The 21593-nt window shown below is 44.3% G+C and overlaps 1 protein-coding gene across 1 annotated transcript in view; it reads left to right on the top strand.

Annotated features, from left to right (window-relative positions):
- Positions 1–21593, top strand: part of DGKD (diacylglycerol kinase delta) — a 107874-nt gene that overhangs the window by 22349 nt on the left and 63932 nt on the right. Inside the window, exons 2-3 of the mRNA XM_054722896.1 lie at positions 8798–8908; positions 10519–10599. Coding sequence (XP_054578871.1) covers positions 8798–8908; positions 10519–10599 — 192 coding nt within the window. The remainder of the gene's footprint in view (positions 1–8797; positions 8909–10518; positions 10600–21593) is intronic.

Below are 21593 nucleotides of genomic sequence, written 5' to 3'. Positions count from 1 at the left end.
CATCTGTGGAAAGCTCCTGAACCCTGGAACACCAGCATTAGTGATCAGAGTGGCCACTGATAGTGATCCAACTGAGCTAGCTCAGTCTACCCACCTTTATTAGACAGGAATGCATTTAGCAGATCAATGACACCAGTAGGACCCAGATTGTTTCTGCCTTACTACCAGCATTAGACTGTTGCTTGCCACCTCATGATCTCAACATGGCTGCTATAGCTCTATACATAGTGACTACATTCAAGGCAAGAAAGAAGGGGGAGTTGAAGCCACGTATGTTCCCAAATATTAATGAAGCAACTCTCCTATGCAGGATTTCTGTGTAGGTCTATTTGACCAAGACTGAGCCATGTGGCCAGAACTGAGGAAGTGGGATCAGGACTGTGATGATTGACAACATTTAGTACAACCAGTCCACTTAGAATTGAGACCGAGTTAGCAAAGCGGGGAGGGAGACAGTAAAAGAAGTGCCCTCAGATGTAGGGAAAGAGGCTGTGGACTCCAAATGAAGGGCAGATGTGAGAGCAGCCCTTTTGGGGATTTGGGAATTACATTTCGGGCCACTTTTAGGCTCTTCTGCTTGTCCTTCATTATATAGTGGGGACAGGAATGAGGCCTTTCCCTTCCTCTCGGTGGAACCTCTAATGACATAGGGGCTTTGGGATATGGTAGCTCTAATCTTGGTGGCACTGCATTGAAGGAGGCATACCAGTGGGAAAAGGGAAATTATGATCTCTTGATTAGTAAGAAAAGAAAGGCAGTCCTTTTTTGGGGTTTTGTTTTAATTTTTATTTATTGACTAGAAGCCCGGTGCACGAAATTCGTGCACGGCGGGGGGTTGTCCCTCAGCCCAGCCTGTACCCTCTCCAATCTGGGACTCCTGGAGGGATGTCCAATCCTACCTGGATCGGGCCTAAACGGGCAGTCGGACATCCCTCTCACAATCTAGGACTGCTGGCTCCCAACTGCTTGCCTGCCTGCCTTCCTGATTGCCCCTAACCGCTTCTGCCTGCCAGCCTGATCACCCTCTAACCACTCCGCTGCCAGCCTGGTTGATGCTTAACTGCTCCCCTGCCAGCCTGTTTGCCCCCAACTTCCCTCCTCTGCCAGCCTGGTCACCCCTAATTGCCCTCTCCTGCAGGGTTGATCACTTCCAACTGCCCTCCCTTGCAAGCCTGGTCCCTCTCAACTGCCCTCTCTTGCAGGCTGGGTGCCACCCAACTGCCCTCTCCTGTTGGCCATCTTGTGGTGGCCATCTTGTGTCCACATGGGGGCAGGATCTTTGACCACATGGGGGCAGCTATATTGTGTGTTGCAGTGATGATCAATCTGTATAGTACTCTTTTATTAGATAAGATAGAGGCCTGGTGCACGGGTGGGGGCCAGCTGGTTTGCCCTGAAGGGTGTCCCGGATCAGGGTGGGGTTCCCTTGGGGCGTGGGGCGGCCTGAGCGAGGGGCCTATCGTGGTTTGCAGGCCGGCCAAGCCCCCTGGCAATCCAAGCAGAGGCCCTGGTATCTGGGATTTATTTTCCTTCTACAATTAAAACTTTGTAGTCTGGAGCAGAGCCAAGCCTGCTGCTCCCTCCGGGGAGGCAGCCATTTCTGTGGCAGTTAATTCACCTTCTACAATTGAAACTTTGTAGCCTTAAGCGGGTGAGCCCGGCCAGGGTGGGCGGAAAGCTTTGCTTTCCCTGTTGCCGCCGGCAACCCTGGCCTGCTCTCTCAAGCTCCATTCTGCCGCCATTTGTTTGAATTTGTTTACCTTCTATAATTGAAACTTTGTAGCTTGAGTGGAGGCTTAGGCCTGCAATGGCTATGGAAAGCTTGGCTTCCTCTGTTAACTGGGAAACCTTGCTCTCTGTGGCTGTAGCCATCTTGGTTTGGGTTAATTTGCATATTTGCCCTGATTGGCTGGTGGGCATGGCTTTGCTGGTGGGCGTGGCTTATGTAGCAGAGTGATGGTTAATTTGCATATTACCATTTTATTAGAGAGGATTTGAGCGAGAGAAACAAACATCGATTTGTTGTTCCACCCATTCATGCATTCACTAGATCAGTGGTCGGCAAACTGCGGGTCGCGAGCCACGTGCAGCTCTTTGGCCCCTTGAGTGTGGCTCTTCCACAAAATACCACGTGCGGGCGCGCACTTACAGTGCGATTGAAACTTCGTGGCCCATGCGCAGAAGTCGGTTTTGCCTGGGCGAGTCTATTTTGAAGAAGTGGTTCTAACGCTGAGCCACACTCAAGGGGCCAAAGAGCTAGCTGCATGTGGCTCTCGAGTTGCGGTTTGCCGACCACTGCACTAGATGATCCCCTTTTGTGCCCCGACTGGGCATCAAACCCATCTGGATGACCTTTCAATTAACGGAGCTACCTGGCCAGAGCAAGGCAGTCCTTTTTCTATGAGTTACTATTTTGGGTCTTTAAGAAAAACCTAATGTGGGGTGCTTTTGAATCAGATTGGCAGCATCCGATGTAGAACCTGGCTCTGCAAAGTTGAGAGGAATTCTCCAGCACAGCAGTTACCCAGGTGTCTCTTGCTGGTTGTTGGTGCCATGCAGACATAAATGTGTGCAGCATTTGGTGTGGTCATATGTGTGCAAACGCCCTCAGCTTCTGATAGGCTGTGATAAGACCAGATGGTAGGTAGGTAGGTTGTCAATAAGTTGCAGGTAGTTCAGAATCAGGGTGAACTAGTGGGTGGTGTTTTGAATAGGTAAAGGAATTTACCTTTGCCTAATTGAATTGAATTTATCAGTAGACTTTTATGCTGGTTTCATTTTGCCAACAAATATTTTTGGTCTGGTTGTGCAGGTCTTCCATTTACTGTCCGTGTGGCCTTGCATGAGTTAATTCTTCGGTTTCCTAATATGTAAAATGAGAACAAATCTCCAAGGTGGTATGAGGATTAAAAGGTAAAAATGGCTCATCTGTATGTAGTAAATGTGATGAGTAAAGCATGAATATGTTGTACATGCTTTATGTACATATTCATAAAGCATGAATATGTTGTACATGCTTTATGCTTTTTGAACAGATTATTTTTTAGTTGTTTCCTGTTTATGAATTATGGTGTTCATAAACTATAAACCTAGAAGAAGGTTCGAAATAAGAGTAAGGAGGCCTGACATTTCTTTTGTGGTCTGTTATGAGCTGTTTAACCTTGAACATATTACTCAGTATCTTGGTAACCAGTTTTCTTATTTGTGAATTGGAATATTAGTGTCCGTTTTGTAGACCATAAGTGTTCTATTAAGAAGGCAAATAGATATGAAGATGCTCATGAAAAGTGCTCTGCACGTTTAAGGTAATAAGTTTTTCTAGCTTCTTTCCATTGAAACATTTTAATAGTCCTTTTGTATATTAATGTTTTATGCTAACATTCCTACTTTTTTTGGACTTGGTGAATTTGGATGGTATTGTCTAACATAGTTAGGTCCATGCCATTTTTTTGTTCAAGGACTAAAAAAGTTTAAGGACAAATAGATGACTGAAGTGAACATTTACTTAAATTTTCACTCCTTTTATTTTATCCCCATTCCCCCTTCTATTACCTGGCTTGCCTGCAGCCTCTGTCTCCTCCTTCAAGCAGGTAGTGGTCAGGAAAATGTGGAAATTCTCACACTTGCATGCATGAGACACTGATAGAATTAGCAAAGCTCTGCCTGGAGTTGTACTTCTATCCTTTTATGGATTAACTTTGTTTTTCCTTTTTTTTTTTTTTTAAACAATAGACAGCGTAAAGTTAAATTGTGATGTATATAAATAAGCTGTACACACATGCACCCACACACCCAAGAGCACTAGGATGTCATCATTCTCAGGGCTCCTTTTTGTCAGGCCCGTGATTCGACATCTTTTAGTCACCATTCTGCTGATTCCAGGTCATGCCTTCTGCCAGTTTTCCTTGTAATAGTTTCTTTTTCTTTGTTACTGTTGTTTTCGCAGAGGTTCTTAGAATATTCTGGATGCTGGCTCTCACGTATTTTCTCCCAGAAAATGGCTTCTCTTTTCTCTTTTTTTGTTAAGGTTCTGATGAGCAGAATTTCTCATTTGGAATATAGTTGGCTTTAGTAGTCTCATAGTATAGTATTTTTAAAAATCCTGTTTAAGAAGCTTTTTCTAGTCCCAAAGTCATAAAGAAATTCTCCGATATCATTTGCTGAAACTTTTTTTTAAATATATTTTATTGATTTTTTACAGAGAGGAAGAGAGAGGGATAGAGAGTTAGAAACATCGATGAGAGAGAAACATCGATCAGCTGCCTCTTGCACACCCCCCACCGGGGATGTGCCCGCAACCAAGGTACATGCCCTTGACCGGAATCGAACCTGGGACCCTTGAGTCCGCAGGCCGATGCTCTATCCACTGAGCCAAACCGGTTTCGGCTTGCTGAAACTTTTAAGGTTTTGCCTTTTGCATTGGATCTGTAGTCTGTCTGAAAGTGACTTTTGTCTATGGTGTGTGAGGGAAGGGACCATTGTGTTTTGTCCTTCAACAGCCCATGTTTCAGCCCCATTCACTGACTTGTCTCTTTGCTCCTCTAACCTGTGATGCTGCTGCTGTCACACTTATTGGTTTCAGATCTATTTCTGGGCTACCTTTGATCCCCCAATTCTACTCCTAGTAATTTGCCCTAAGGAATAGCCCAAGACAGTGTATGCATTTCGTGATAACAGTATTCTTTGAAGCATTGTTGATGGTGCTGAGCGGGAAGTATTCTAAATGTTCTAGCAGTGGAGTGAGACACATCTGCACAGTGAAATATGTACTCTGTAGCTGTTAAAATATGTTTACTAATACGAAAGAGTGCTGACATTATAGCATGACAGAAAAAATAGGAAATTCAAGTACGGTATGTACAGTCTGATTCCATGCTTATAAATAGTTAACGTGCATGTTAATAAAACAACCCTTTCAGTGCACTTTGATCTGGCTTCCCCCTGGTAAGTCCTCCTCTGACTTCTCCCATTGCCACGCTATTTGACATTTACAAGGTCTTCCCAGTGCTTTCTCATCTGCTCCCTGGTTTTCTGCTCACTCTTCTCATCCTCTGTTTTGGATTCCCGCCTCCTCTCTGCACCAATGTTGGTGTCCTGGGGTTCCTGGTTGGAATGACTTCCTCTCATTCCATTCCTTATCCATAAGGGACTGCCTTGAGGCTTCTCTCCCATTAAACTTTCTCTTATACCCCCTACCATATATCTGCAGCTGGCTCTTCAGTCAGCTGGCCCAGCATTCTCAAGGCCCTTAGACTAGGGTGTCCAGAAGGAAGCCCACATCCTCCCCATGAGGACCCTCGGAGTCATCCTGGTTTTCTGTCCTGCCTCCTTGCCTCTGTCTGTGGTGGATCTTCTTCCCTAACGTGCATGCCTGTGTCATGTCTCTTCCTCCCAGACGCTCGTTGCTGGCTGCTCTTTTACAAGAGTTTCTGGAGTATTCTTCCTGCCTCTAGGTTTTACGCCTTCCCTCTTTGCTTCACACTGTGGCCAGAATCATCATTTAAAAGTGTATATATGCCAGGGAGACACCATCCCTTGACCTGTGGCTCACAGGCCTGGCTGTCAGTGATCTAGGCCTGTTCCTCACCTTCCTGGCCCTGGCCCCTACCTTCCTGACCCTCTCAGGCTCTGTGCAGCCAGTACTGGGACTGTGGCGGGAGTGAAGGACCGATGAGGGAGGGGTTCCCACTTCCTTACCAGAGAGGGGCATCCTCACCCTGTGACTGGGCACATGCGGTTCCTTGGAGACAGAGGAAGTCTGGTGGGCAGGTGGGTTTGACCAGGGCTCACCGGGCCTGTTTTCACATTTCTCTGCTTCCTGGTTGAAGCCTCTTTTAAGGACATTTCCAGAGCTGCCTTCCTCAATTCTTTCTTTATTTCTGAGCTTCCCCTGCAGCAGGTGACTAGGCAGTCTTGCCTGTGGCCAGGCACATGTCTGTCTGGGCAGTGGGTGGCTTAGGCTCAGGCTGAGTGCTCTGCTGGGTTTCACCTCTGGAGTCCAGCTGGGGATTTGCTTCCTCTCTGTCTGGAGGTGGGCCAGTGCTCACATTCTCACTTGCTACGCCACCTGATTTTCAGTGCCCGTGTGTGTACTTTCTCGTCTCTGGTGGTAACGAAAGTGTCCTGTATTGCTTGTAGGACAGAGTCGGCCCTCTTGTTTGTGCAAAGAACGGGACAGGATGATTCTGAGAGCTTGGCTGCCCAACATGCCCTGAGCCAGCTGCACTTGAGATCTGGGTGTTTGACCTGGCTCTTTGCTCTGTGGGGTGTAAGAAAGAGCCCTGCCAGACCCACAGTTTCCTGTGGGTGCTCGTTACAGGCTGCCTGATGCAAAACAAAGCAGATTATTGAGAGGTGTTATTTTCTTGACCACTTTGGTTCATTGCTTTTGACCGAGTGTTTAAAAATACTCTGCAACACATCTATAGTATTCACAAGCAGTGAATCAGGAGAAGAAATGTAGTTTCTGAGAAAGCTTCAAAGAAATACCGACTTTATCTCTTCCCCAGCCTTTTCTGCTGAAACCCACCAGTCTTTTTCTGAGCACTCTTGTTCTATAAATAGAACAGCAGCTCTCGTTGGCTAGCCCACGATCAGTTCTCATCCGCTCTCTGAAAGATGTGTGTGTGTGTGTGTGTGTGTGTGTGTGTGTGTGTGTTGGATGGTGTTTTAATTTTGCTCTTCTTATGTGTGATATGTGTAGCAGGAGATGCAAGAAAAAATACTCGAGTGTTTATCCTTTAAAAATAACTCAGAACTTTTCTGGGTCTGTGCTTTTTTTTTTTTTTTTAATTTGCATTTAAGAAAGAGATGGAAAAGATTCATTTCCCTACAGAGGTAAGGAAAACTTGTGGGTGAGGAGAGGTGCTTGCACCTGTGAGCAAGTCTTGTGGGGTCAAGAGGAAAGGCTCTCCTGCTGTGGGATGCAGGCGTCTGAGGTTCTGTGCTACTGTACACACTAGCTGGTCTATGTCTTTGAAGAGCACATTGAAATGAGCATCACCATGTAAAGAAGGGGTCTGCAGACAAGCCCAGGAAACAGCCTGGGATTGGAGGTTGGGCTGTCTCTCGGTCTGGATTCCGTCTGGTTCTGGTTTAGCATATGCTCCTGCACTTCCAAAAAGCCAGGCCTTTGTTCAGTTAAGGATGGAGGTTTCAGACTCTGACTGTAGTTGGTGTGTCTCTCCTCTTGACCACTGGGTGATGTTGTGTTCCTCTCTTCTGGTGCAATTACCTGGGAGAGCAGGTGGGCGACCTTCTTACAAGTAAAGATGCAGGCAGGTATACATAACAGAGTGAGTAGGTAGATTCCTCAGTAGATTTTCTCCTGGGTTGGTTCTCTTGGGAGTTGAGAGCAGCTTCCATCATACCTGGCCTGTGGTTGTGAGCCAGCATGTGCCCAGGAAGCTCACAGAAGGGACATCCTGTAGCAGGGTAGGAGAAGAGCACGCTGTCTGCATTCCTAGGGCACCCTGGACTGCTGTGCTGCTTAGGTGGGGGTTCTGCTGCACAGGCAGGTGTGTGTGGTGTGTGGGGGACAGGGGCTTTCTTCAGTGTCATCCTCTGGGGGAGGTAACACTGCATCCTGAGTTCTCCTCCCTCCCTGGTTAGGAGTAGGCCGATGGAGGGACCAGACGACCAGTGCTCTGCTCTTGCCTTCTGATGTATTTGGGTGACGGGAAGTTTCTATGTCTGGTTTCTTCTTATGTCATCTGAGGTGGCCCCAGATACCCAGATGCTTCTTACAGATACTTTTTAAAAAGTTACTTAAAGTTACTATGGGATTAGGTGATTAAACAAAAGCTTATTTGAACCAATACTTTTGTCCTTTAACAGAATTTTTGTACTTTCTGCCTCCATTCTGTGATGAGACTATGTAGAATGGACATTTCGGTTAGGTGGGGTAAACCATACCCTGCAGATGCTGAGAGCCAGGCTCTTGTTCATGCATCTTGTTTATTAGTTTTGACTTGGGTTAGTGGCTCCTAGTGGTTCCATGTGTCAATGACTGGGTACACTCTGGAGCATTTAACTTCTGAGCGATCCGCTGGGCTCTCTCAGCCCACTAGGTGTCCAGCCTATGGGATGCGATGTGAGGGGATCAGCTCCAGGATAAGCCATGCCCGATCTTAGCTTTCATTGAGACGAGGTGAGTAGACTGCTGTCTACCTCTTGATTCTCTTAACAGAATTCCTAGTTTTGTTGTGGTCTCCTCAGATTTACAGGATGAGATAAATTTTAATGACTTTGGCTATCCACTTACCTCTCACAGTCTGGGCAGACGCATGTGCCTGGTCTGTGAATATGGGTGAAGGCTGAATGGGGTGCAGATCTGGAGCCGCACTGAACCCCACAGCAACCTACGTCGGCAGTTTTGGCAACAGGATCCTGAGAAATGGCAGGAGGCCAAATAGCATGGAGACGAGGCCAAGAATAACTAAAAAAATACCAAATGTTGAAGTTGGAGAATGCACTGGCCCAGGCTGCTTGCTGTGGTCCTTCTAACCTTCTGTCCATTTTTGCTGCTCCCCAGGCATATCCAGGGCACACCTTGGGCCTCTGAAACCCCCACCGCTTAGGCATGCCATCGCCCCACAGAGAATTGTGGTAGCCCTCCCCCAGCAGTGCGCTCAGCCTGTCCATAGGTCAAGGTCTGGGGAGAGTGTGAGAAATATTTCTGTTAGGCTGTCAGCAGTTAGAGACGCGCATGTACCAGACCGTCAGTGTGCAGCTTGGGTGGATGAGTGCAGTGGTGCCGTGAAAACGTGTGCTTATGAGTTCGTTTCTGTGCTTTCAGACCGTCATCAAAGAGGGGATGCTGACCAAACAGAACAATTCATTCCAGCGATCCAAAAGGAGATACTTCAAGCTGCGAGGTCGAACACTGTACTATGCAAAGACTGCAAAGGTAAGGAGAAGTACTGGACACTTCATGGGAGGAAATATCCGGGGACTTGCAGGGTGCTGGGTCTTCATCTGGGAAGAAATCTTCTATTTTTAGTGCTGTTTTTTGTAGAGAAAATACTCCAGGGTGCTAGATTTTATTTGTTTCCATGGAGATCTAGGTGCTTATAAACATTGATTTTTATTTATTTTATGTTGTGTGTCACCAATGGGGAAAGAGAAATGTCACAGAAATAACCATATTACAACTGAATATCTTTCCTGCAGAAAGATTAGGAGTCACAGACTTATATATCTCTATGGATTAGAGTGTATTTTTAAAAAATACTTTATTGATATAATTGGCATACAAAAAGCCATAGATATTTTTTAATGTATACATTTTGAGGAGTTTGGAGATAAGTATACACCTATGAAACTAACACAAAGTATTTTTGAAATGTACCGGGCTTCTTGGTGTGTGAACAGCAGTTCCTTATCCCTGGGCTCTCTAGCCAGGATACTTCCTGCTGGGTGCCATCTTGCACGTAAGACTGAAAGCTGGAATCACCAGGCAGATGCTGAGAAAGAGGAGGAGACACTGAGAGTCACTAAGTCACTGCCATGTTTAAACAAATGTGGTCTTACACTTTTCAGATATTTGTGTGTTTATAAAACTAGTTTTTGGTATTCTGAACACTAGTATTTTTGTATCGTGTTGCTGTCAATACTGATATTTTGGTGTTAAGAAAAATCTGAATCATTTGCATTTTGACATGTATCCTTAGAGAGTTAGTACATTAAAATTTGAAACTGAACAGAGCACTTTGTTTATAAAGTGTTCTGACCATGTCCCTCATTTAAAAAAAACCCTTATAGTTATTTTAGTTCTATGGGCGTTAGGGGTTGGGGAGAGGTTATTTAAAAGGCCAAGCCTCTTTTCTGAGTTATTATTTCCTCCAGGGGTTTCCTATGGAGTCCTCGTAGAGAGGCCAGTAAGGTTAACAGGAGGTGGGGACTGTGATGGTAGGTTTGGGGTAGGGGAGAGGAAAATGGGGCCTGTTACCAGGCCTAGATTCCATCCCTTCTTCTGGAGCCTGTCTCTCTCCAGGACTAGATAACTTTCCACTTTGCTTCCTCATTTTCTTTCACAGCCCAATGTCTTCTCTTTGGGCCAATCTCTCTTCCACTAGAATAATTTAGTTTAGTGGGACCTTTCTTCCAAATGTGCTTACTGGAGAAGCTAGAAACAGAAGGACAGAGGATCCTCAGTCCAGAACCCTGCTGTCTCAGGTAGATCCTGTCTGAGGACATATTTCCCATTTAAAATGAAATGCTGATATTACAGAAAATTAATAGAGAATTACATTATTATCATTATTTTTCCTACTAATGCAATCACTAATGAACTCCCTGTTAAAAAAAAAAATCATGGAGCCATGCCTATGGTTAGATGGGGGGATGTTGTCAGTGCTTAGTTGGGTAACAAGCCTCCAATTTCAGGGTCCTTGGCATCTATGGATGCTTGACTGGGATTGAGGAGAGTGGTGGGCAGCATTGGGCCAGGGCTTAGGAATGTGCCCACCTCAGAGGTGCCTTAGCTTCATGCTGACTGTGGTCCCTGTGTCTCTCCAGTCGATCATATTTGATGAAGTAGACCTGACAGATGCCAGCGTGGCTGAATCCAGCACCAAAAATGTCAACAACAGTTTTACGGTAAGACTCTGGACATACATCTTTCCTGATTCTTCACCATATCTGGTTTTCCTTTTTAATTTGAACAAATGTGTGAGCAGTTCAAATTTTTTCATCCTTTTCACTCTGATGGGAACGATTCCTGGTAAATATTGAATTTAAGGCTTAAAATAATACTGTGGTTGGTGAATAACTGAGAATTTGGCACTTGTAAGCACAAAAGAATAAGAGCTTGGTCCAAATGAAAAATTTTAACATGTTGTAGTTTACATTTCTCTAACAGTTTTACATAGAAGTTGGTTTTTCATGATTGTTGTAGAAAATTTGGAAAATACAGGCAAGTATGTTGAAGCAATGAAAAAATAGCCATAATTAGGCCACCTCAAAACAGAACGTTGATATTTTGGTTTATTTTTATTTTTTTAGTTTTAAACTGCCCCCCTCCTTCCCATTTATAAAAGTTTTGTGCTTTCTGCAAAAGTTCTAAGTTCATAAAATCATATGACCTCCCTCCTCAGGCAAAGGTAGCAACTGTGCACTCTGGAGTGTTTATCTTTATTTCTAAACTAGAGGCCCGTTGCATGAAATTTGTGCAAGAATAGACCTTTGCAGCCCTGGCTGCCCCGCGGCCCCACCCCCTGCTCACTGGTTGTTCTGGAAGGTCGTTCAGCCATCTGGTCTAATTAGCATATTAGCTCTTTATTATATAGGATATCTGCGTCTTCACCCACATCCGCCATGAGATCATAGCGATCCTTTTGTATTTACATTTTTTTCTCTTTACAATATATGGTGATTATTTCTCTGTTAATTGATCTGAATGTTCATCATATTTTTTAATGGCCATATAGCATTTCTTGTATGACTTTCCAATTTTGGCTTCAGGAGTTGACTTTAGAACCTAAGTTATGACTCCAATATTAGGAATGGAGTATTTAAAAATAGTTTTCTTAGTATTATTAAGCTATCTCATTTAGACATAAAGTATGCTTCCTATTTTCTTTTCAATTTTTTGATAACAGTCAAATCAAGGTGGGTAATTTTCGTCATGTTTAGGATCCGATATTTTGGGTTAGTGTTAGTTTCAGATACTTCCAGGTTTTGTTTTTATCTTATTTAATTATTGATTTGATTGATTGTTGATGTTGCTGATACAAATGGGATTTTCCTCTCTCCATTTAAATTTCTACTTTGTGATGATGTAACTAACTGTTCTTGGTTTTGCTTCATGGCTTATCAAATTAGCCTTTCCTGGTTTCTCTTATCTTATGCTTTACTTTACTTGGAATATTTTTAGCCTTTTCTCCATGAATTTTATGGTTTAGTTAGTGGCTGGGAGAGACATCTAAAACCATGTAAATGGGTTATTCTTTGATGTGTGGCTTTAGAGTTTTTAATGTAATAAGAATAGGTGTTCTCATTGGAGTGTTTTGAGCATTAATTTAGGTGACCAATTTGGTTTTAGTATTTGTACAATTCCTAACAATAAAAATGCTGTGATCAACCCTGCAGGAGAGGGCAGTTAGAGGTGACCAGGCCGGCAGAGGAGGGAAGTTGGGGGCAAACAGGCTGGCAGCAGAGTGGTTGGGGTGATCAGGCTGGCAGGCAGAAGCGGTTAGGGGCAATCAGGAAGGCAGGCAGGCAAGCAGTTGGGAGCCAGCAGTCCTGGATTGTGAGAGGGATGTCCGACTGCCCGTTTAGGGATCCGACTGCCCACCGGGATCGGGCCTAAACGGGCAGTCGGACATCCTTCGAGGGGTCCCATATTGGAGAGGGTACAGGCTGGGCTGAGGGACAACCCCCCTCTGTGTACGAATTCCGTGCACCGGGCCTCTAGTCCTATCTAATAAAAGAATAATATGCAAATTGACCATCACTCCAACACACAAGATGGCTGCCCCCATGTGGTCAAAGATGATTGCCCCCATGTGGACACAAGATGGCTTCCACAAGATGGCCAGCAGGGGAGGGCAGTTGGGAGGGACCAGGTCTGCAAGGGAGGGCAGTTGTGGGCAATCAGGCCAGCATGGGAGGGCAGTTAGGGGTGATCAGGCCGACAGAGGAGGGAAGTTGCGGGCGACCGGGCCTGTAGGGAAAGGCAGTTGGGGGGGACCCAGGCCTGCAGGGAGGGCAGTTAGGGTGACCAGGCCTGCAAGGGAGGGCAGTTAGGGGTGACCAGGCCTGCAGGGGAGGGCAGTTAGGGGCAAACAGGCTGGCAGGGGAGCAGTTAGGCATCAATCAGGCTGGCAGGGGAGTGGTTAGGGGCTGATCAGGCTGGCAGGCAGAGGCGGTTAGGGGCAATCAGGAAGGCAGGCAGGCGAGCAGTTGGGAGCCAGCAGTCCTGGATTGTGAGAGGGATGTCCGACTGCCCGTTTAGGCCCGATCCAGGTAGGATTGGGCCTAAACAGGCAGTCGGACATCCCTCAAGGGGTTCCAGATTGGAGAGGGTGCAGGCTGGGCTGAGGGACACACCCCCCCGTGCATGAATTTCATGCACCGGGCCTCTAGTAATGTAATATCTATCTATCTATCTATCTATCTATCTATCTATCTATCTATCTATCTATCTATAAAATGAAAATATGAGGGACTGAATTTAACTGAGTGCCTTTTTGTTCACATGCCCAAACTTGTTTTTTCTCAGTAGAAAAATGTTATTAAAGACAAAGTATTTTTTGTTGATCATTGAAGTTATTAAAGAAAACTTCGAAGCATCCTACCTAATAATAAACAAATATGCAAATTGACCGCACCTTCGCTATGCCCAAGCCACGCCCACCAGCCAAACCACGTCCACCAACCAATCAGGACGCGTATGCAAATTACCCCAACCAAGATGGTGGTTAATTTGCATATCAAGACAGCATAGAAAGAAGCGAAGAGCTGCAGAAGGGAGCAAAGCTGCAGAGAAGCAAGCAAGCGGTGGGGAGGAGAAGGGAGGAGCGGAGGCGGGGCAGGGGAGAAGGAAGAAGAGCAGGCGGGCTGGCGGAGAAGGGAGGAGTGGAGGCGGGGTTGGGGGAGAAGGAAGGAGCCCAGGTGGGGCCGGGGGAGAAGGGAGAAAAGCAGGTGGGCTGGCGGAGAAGGCGGGGCAGGGTAGAGTGCAGCAGGAAACCCTATTGCAGGATTCTTCCTGCAACGGGAACGCTAGTATAACTATAAATAGGAAATTTGCAACCATCCATCTTGCTATTACTCAAATATACCCAGTAATATATTTTGGTTTATGTCCCACCAAATACGTTTTGTAAAATGCAATTTTTAACTTTCTTCACTTAACAATGAGCTTTTTCTCTTATAATATCCTTCAAAATCTTATTTATTGATATTTTTTAGTATTCCATCATATAAATGTATAAGTTTATGTATCCAGTTTCTATATTAAACATTTCAATATTGTGATGTACATTTGCACACAGATCCTTTTGTGCATTTCTGATTATTTCCATAGTATAAATTATTGGAAATGGAATTACACTTAAGGTAGAAAACATAAATTTTCAAAAGGCTTTTGAAAAATAAATGAGTTACTGATGCTTGTTATAACTTGGATGAACCTTGAAAATAAAATAACTAAGTGAAAGAAGCCAGACACAAATGGCCACATATTTTATGATTCCATTTATATGAAATGTCCACAATAGGCAAATCTGTAGAGACAGGAAGTAGATTAGTGGCTTTGAGGGGCTGAAGAGGAAGGAGTGCCTGCTAAAGTGTGCAGGATTTTTTTCTTTTTTGAGGGTGACAAACTCTTCTAAAATTAGATATGGGAAATGGTTGCACAACTTTGTGAATGTGCTGGAAACCACTAAATTGAATACTTTTAAAGGGCGAATTGTATAGAAATTCTATCTCAAAAAAATGTGATGGAAAATAGCATGCATTTTGGGACAACATTCGTTACTATGGAGCTGTCAGTCTGATCTGAAAATGAAGCCTGACTTATATTTCATCTCTGTGGGAAAATTTGTGCAGAGGACCAAATGCTCAACTTTCAGATGTAGAGCTTGTTCTATGTTGGAGCCTTTGGAACTCCATTTCTGGCCGATAGTCATGGGTGATTCCCAGCCCTCAGGGAAGAGGCACCTATTCTTCCACATTTATTTCCTGCTTTGTTACTGCTCTAAAACTGCCTTTTCATCTGAGGATGTGGTGGAAGGACAAGAGAAAGATTCATACTGAGTTCCCCAGAAACATTCCAATATAAGGAAGCTTATCCCTTGAATAATCTGTGATGGTGCAATGGGGAGTGTTTGGTGCCCAGTCCCCTAGTCACGCTTCCATAGAGTCAGTAAGTTCTGGGCACTGGGGCTGTAGGTGATACACATAATTTCTTTGCTTAAAATTCACTCTTAATGATCTGGCCCATTTCTCACTCGCTGCGATATTTACTGTCAGACCTCTGAACCTGTCACCATGCAGCGAATGCAGGAGTCTGTGTGCAGGTGTCTCTTCCATCGGCTGTGTCCTTTTGGAAGGCAGCACATGTGTTCAGGGAATGAGTGCAGAATGTTTTCCCCGACCTGCGGGGTCTTCTAGCGGGGGTACCGAGGTGGCGCACCTAAGAGAATGAGAAACAGACAAGGGACGCAAAGAATGGAGGCAAGACAAAAGGGATTCTGATCAAGCCTCAAAATTTTATTTTTACAGCGTTCCTTATATGTGATTTCTAGAAGGGTGGATGCCTAGGAGGGGTGGGGGCTGACCTAGATAATCGGCTAAAGTCATAACTATAGATAAAGGGTGTGGCAGTTGAAGGGCGGCTACAGAAGAAATGCTTTGTCCTCAGGCAAGAGGAAGTGGGCCTAGTTTCAGTAACTTACTGAAGGTCAGAGTTAATCCTTTGACCGACTCTTGGTTCCTGACAGAATGTATCAGTGAATTCGCCCAGAAGCTACTGAACTTCCTAGAATATCTCATTTGGTTTTCCAGCTATTCCAGTTGTGATTTCCAAGCTCTACAAACTTCTACTAAAATTTGATGCCTGGTACAAACTACCAGTCAGTGAGAACTACTGTTACTATGAATCAACCAACAGATAGGAACCTTTTATAGCTGTGGAAGCATGAGTAAATTCGCTCCACATTAGAAAAGAGTCTATTTTTATTCCTCCTCAAGATGGCCAGGGAAGTGTACCATGAAGAAGTAAGGACTTTGAGACAGAAATGTCTAAGGGAAATGGGCGGAGGTACTTGTGGGAGAGGAGAGGTTTTGAGACAGTCTTGATGGAAGAAATGGCATGAATGAGCTTCATGTAATTGGACAAGGGTCTGCCTCTCTTCTTGTTCTTTAAGGACAGTGAGTCAAGATGAAGCTAAAAACATAGAGATTGCCTTTAGATTTCTGATAGGCAGAGCAGTGGCACTGGGTGCTTTCAGCAGGTGGGTAGTAGAGCAGACAGTGGGGCCAGCCCCTTACAAGGCCAAAAACACAGCAACATGAAGAGAAAGAAAAGGGATTTACCAGCTTCATGTCCTAGCCTCTGCAATAACATGAAAGTCTATGCTTTTGATGATTAAACATGTTAATGCTTTTCTGTGAAGACTAAAAGACTTGGTATATTATTGCCAAATTCCCTTAGAAATATCAATAAGACTTCAAATACCAATAAGTGCTTTTTTTTCTATCCTTTTACAAATACCATGTGTTCACATTGTAGAATATCTTTGCCACTTTGATAGTTTAAAAATGGTAATTTGCTTCTTCAATGATTAAAGTGAGTTGAGTTCAAACATTTCTTGCGGTCCATTGGCCATCTGTATTGCTCTCTTTATGAAATGATTTTTTTTCATGTGCTTTTAGATAGTAGTGTATTTGTAGGGTTCAAAGTGAGCTGTCCTGACTTCTGATACTGTAGATGAGTTTTGATTGTTTTAGGTATTTGATGTAAATGGACTCATAATGTATATTCTTTTGTGTCTGTTTCTGATGTATTTCCTGATTTAATGGCATGGGAATTTTTCTAGTTGTATTGTTACTGATTTGTAGCTTAATTCTACTGTGATTAGAGAACAGAGTCTGTGATTCTAATCTTTTGAAATTATCGAGACTTTAATACCTGTTGGTTTTTATAAATGTTCCATGTGCATTTGAGCAGAACTTGGATTAGTAGTTCTTTATCTTTAAAAAAAAAATAGCATTTAAAAAATAAAATGTTTTGAGAGAGAGAGAGAAGAAGAAGAGAGAAGGAGAGAGAGATAGAAATAAAGATGAGAAACATCTACATTGATTGCCTGCCTCTTGCACGTCCCCTATTGGGGGGATCCAGCCCACAACCTGGATATGTGCCCTGACCAGGAATTGAACCAGTGACCTCCTGGTGCATGGGTCAGTGCTCAACCATTGAGCCACAATGGCCTGGCAGATAGTTCTTTATTTCGCTGATTAGGACACAAGTTTAGACATTTTTCTCTAATCTTTTATAACCTACTGATTTATTTTTTGCTTGTCCTATTAGTTATCGAGTGAGATATATTAAAATATCCTATTGTAATTGTAGACTTATCTGTTTTTTTTCTGTTAATTTTTGCGTTATATATTGGGAGGGTTATTATTGAGTCCATACAGATTTAGAATTATTTTATTTCTTACTAGATTGACCCTTTTATTATGAAATAACCATTGTTATTAATCTTAATGTTTTTTGCCTTAAAGTTTACTTTTATGTTATTATAGCTACAATAGCTTTATTTTGGCTAGTAATTGCATTATAAGTAATGGTATATAATTTTCCATCCTTTTACTTTCAACATCTTTGTTTTTATTTTATGTGTGATTCTTGTAAGCAGCATATAGTTTTGTGACTTTAAAATTATTGTATATTTAATTTGATTATGTCTTCCACTAGATTATATTTAATCTATACTTTAGATACTCTTATACTTGGTTATAAATTTAACATTATTGTTTTATGTCTCACATTTTATTTTTTTTTCACACCTTTATTTTCTTAATCCTCACCCGAGGACATTTTTTCCATTGAGTTTTTACTTTATTTTATTTTTAGAGAGTAGAAGGGAGGGAGGGATGAGGGAGGAGGGGAGAGAGAGAGAGAGAGAGAGAGGGAAAGAGAAAGAGAGAAATATCGATACAAGAGGGACACATCTATTGGTTGTCTCCTACACCCATGTGCCCTTGACTGGGAATCGAGCCTGAGAGCCTTCAGTGCTTGGGCTGGTGCTCTAACCACTGAGCAACAATCAAGAGCAGTGCTTTCATCACTTTTAATCTAAGTCCTATTTTAATAAAGACTTGATGAAATGTCATCACCTACTTTACTGTTACTTAAAGATTCAAAATGCAGCAAAAACAGAAGTGGTGGGGTACACCATACCTCTGTTCTCACACTGCCCCCACCCCTGGCATCTCTCCCTGAGAGTCAACAGAGTCCATTTGGCTTATTTTGTTTTGTTATAATGCTGTCATAGATGCTGCATGAGAGTAAGGATTTTTGTCTGTTTTGTTCACAGCTTCCCCCAAGTGCCAGCACAAAGTAGGTGCTCATAAGTGCTTGTTGAAGAGTGATTTCGTCAGCACTAGTTTCAGGATGATTTGGGCCCTGTTCTTGTCACTGATGTCACTCATCAGAATGCTTTCAACAGCCCAGGCTTTCCTTGATACAGCATACAGTGCCACAGGGGCAGCAGGTAGTGCCGATGCAGGAACAGCAGGCCATGAAGAAGAGCTTGGCTACAGTGGGGGGCGGGGTCAGGGAAGGCCTTCCGGGCTGAGAAGGATTGTGGCCAGTGATGCCAAGTGTCTTAGGTGCAAGTGGTTCCTGTCAGAGGGAGCAGGTGTGTGAGGTAGGCAAAGTCAGGGGTGAAGTACTTTCTTGGCTTTGGGGGGGATTAAGACTTTTTTGTTCTAAATGTATTGGGAAGCCATTAAAATTTTTAAAGCTAGGAGTGGTATTTGTTCTGATTGTGGCTGCTGCTGGAGACTAGATCTGCAGAGAAGAGTTTGCCAGAACGCGTGCGAGGAGGTCAGACAGGGTCCTTTGCTGTGACCAGGCAAGGGATGTGGAAGTCTAGCTGGAGCCCTGAGGTGGGACACAAGGGACTGGGTGCAGAGCAGGGCAGTGCAAGCAGTTAAACTGTTGTCCTTGTTACCAGTGCCATTCTTTGTTTTGCATGACTTGGGAATTCAATAACTGTATTGAAGAACACTGGGGAATTGAGCAATCCATGATAGATGGCTTCCTAGAAAGCATCTGGTCACATTGCACAGGGCGAGACTCAGGCGGCTCCGTACTCTCCCTTTACCAGGAACCTATTGCTAGCCCCTTCCAGTTTCAGAAACTAGACCTCTTCACCTCAGAGACTGACTTCGTGGTGGCTGGTGCCCAAGGCTCTGTTCTTTTTGAGGAGGCAGAATTAGTGGAATTCAATTTAGTGAAGGTTTTCTAAACTTAGTAGGACAAGGAGCTTGTCATCTGAGGCAGACAGGTGCTCCTGATGGATTGCAGGAAGCAGGTCAAAGGCTGAGGGCAGGCAGGTGTAGGCTGCAACCTGGCCTGTGTCCCTGGAAGGGCAAGGAGCCTGGAGCATATGGGGATTGTGAGACATTCATGCCCACAATGTGGGCAGAGGATGGCCCACATTGCTTGGCAGAGGACAGTGGCGCTTTTTTTTTGTCCTTTATTGATTTTTAGAGAGAGAGGAAGGGAGAGTGATAAAGCGATAGAAACATCTATCAGCTGCCTCCTGCACACCCTCTACTGGGGATTGAGCCTACAACTTGTGATGTGCCCTGACCAGGAATTGAACCAGTGACCTTGGTTCCTGGGTCAATACTCAACTGCTGAGCCACACTGGCTGGGTGAGGATGGTGGCTCTTGATGGACGTTTCACTCCCGGAGCTCTTCACTTCATTCAGTGTGGCCCTGGCTGATTGCTGTCATACCACCACCCACTCGTTGCCGGAGCCTTCCGCCTCAGACCCCTCCGGTTGTGGTGCTGGCGTTGGGTGACACATTGGCCCTGGGTTTGGCTGAGGCACACATTGGTTGGGGATTGGACACCCTCCCACAGTGGGGCTCTGGGTCCACCACAGTCAGAGTTGACTGAGCAGCATGATTATAGGCACTTTCTATTCAATGAGTGAATTGAAAGCAATTACCAAATAATTTATTATGTCATTTGGTACTTAATTAGAAAATGTTACTTTAGTTTGGTTTACTTATATTACTTAAATGAAATATGACATACTTTTTCGTTTGTTGAATAATAACTTCTAATTAAACAAGTCACTGTGGATTACTCCAGATTTCACTGGGCCTAGTGCAGCTGTCTGTTTCACTTTTACCCTTTGGGTCATTGCAGCAGCTGCAGTTGAGTTGGACCTTGAAGAGAAAAGACAACTTTTATTGGAATATATCTGAAATGTAAAACCATTAAAAACAATAATTCTGCTCATTTTTAAAAGCACTAACTCATCCAGTTCCTCCTCATTTCTTACCTAATGCAGTCCAGGGATCTGTGCTCCCATCCTCCTATCCTCCTGCCCAACACAGATCTGCTCTAGCCAAGCCTGCTCTTTGTTGGGAATGACTGCCCTGTGTACAAGTCACCTGGTCTTCATGGGGCCCCTCCATCTGGAGCCCTCTCCCTAGTTCTCTCTGTAGATCTGTCTATTCTTCAAAGGTAGGGCAAAAATTTTCTCTTTGGTAAGATCTCCCTGTTCACACCATGGCCTCTGCTCCTTTGCGGCAGTGGTTCCCAAACTTGGCTGTGCCTAAGCACTCTATGGTACTTAAAAATGGTTCCTGGCACCATCACCAGAGATTCTGGTGCTGTTTTACACATGGATGATTTGTTTTAAGTTTTCCATGATTTTTAAAAAATATATTTTTATTGATTTTGGAGAGAGGAAGGGAGAGGGGGGAGAGAGAGAGAGAGAGAGAGAAAGAGAGAGAGAGAGAGAGAGAGAGAGAGAGAGAGAGAGAGAAGCATTGATGTGAGAGAGAAACATCATTTGGCTGCCTCCTTTATGCACCCTGACTGGGGATTGAACCCACAACTCAGGCATGTGCCTGACACCCTTTGGTACATGGGATGGTGCTCAACTAACTGGCCAGGACCACTTCCCATGCTTTTGAAGTGTAGCCATGTTTGGGACACTTATGTGACACTGCATGAGCACAGGCTCCTAGTGATCTGTGCACTTGGTCACACACACCTACTTACATCTTGCCTTTCACACTTGCTGTCCCCTGTGCAAGATACACCCAGCTGTGCCAGTCAGTGGGAGCTCAAAGTCACTTCCTTGCTCATTTCTGTTCAGAGAGGATGTTGAGTCGTTTCTTCTTTGCAAAGCCCTGTGGGACAAATGTTCATTATTGTGGCAGATCATGTCGGCCAGCCCCATAGATTAGCCTTACCCACTTACCCACACCTTGAGTGCTGGAGTGAGCCGGACCCGGGAGCTTCCCTGAGTGTGTGTTTCTGGATTCTGGTAGCAGCTGTGGGAGGAGCCGGCTCCCTACTGTGTGTGTGTGTTTCCAGCAAGTTTGACAGTTTGAAAATTTCTTTACCCCTGGAGAATATAGGAATAATGCAACAACAAGTATGGCTTTACCCTGGCAACCTAATTGCTGAAATCAAACAGAAACCAACTGGAAAAAAATGCATGGTGTAGAAAGACTTGTTGTTTCTTCTTTTAACAATACTGTGTTGTGGCAAACCCTGGGTGCCTGAGGGCGGACAGAGGTGGATAAATACTTTTCCCTGTGTGCCGGGACTTCACAGCCTGTTGGACATGAAAAGAAATAATTATAGTCCCTGTGACAAGTATAATAGAAGTTTCAAAATAGAGGGGGGAGGAGAGGAGGAGTGGAAGCTTCCCAGAAGGGGACATGTGAGCTGGACTTGAGAGGGGACTGTCTCTTGCAGAGCAGCATGGGAAGAGCCAGCAGGTGCCTCAAGTTCAGAGATCCGACAGACTAGCAGTGTGTCCCAGGTACCCAAGACCACAGGGGCCACTTATTTCCTGAAGTGTTCAAATAATAAGTAATGATGTTA

The sequence above is a fragment of the Eptesicus fuscus genome, chromosome 11, assembly GCF_027574615.1.
Source record: "Eptesicus fuscus isolate TK198812 chromosome 11, DD_ASM_mEF_20220401, whole genome shotgun sequence".
Lineage (NCBI taxonomy): Eukaryota > Metazoa > Chordata > Mammalia > Chiroptera > Vespertilionidae > Eptesicus > Eptesicus fuscus.
The sequence above is the reverse complement of the archived record's forward strand: the minus strand, read 5'-3'. Positions and strand labels throughout refer to the sequence as shown.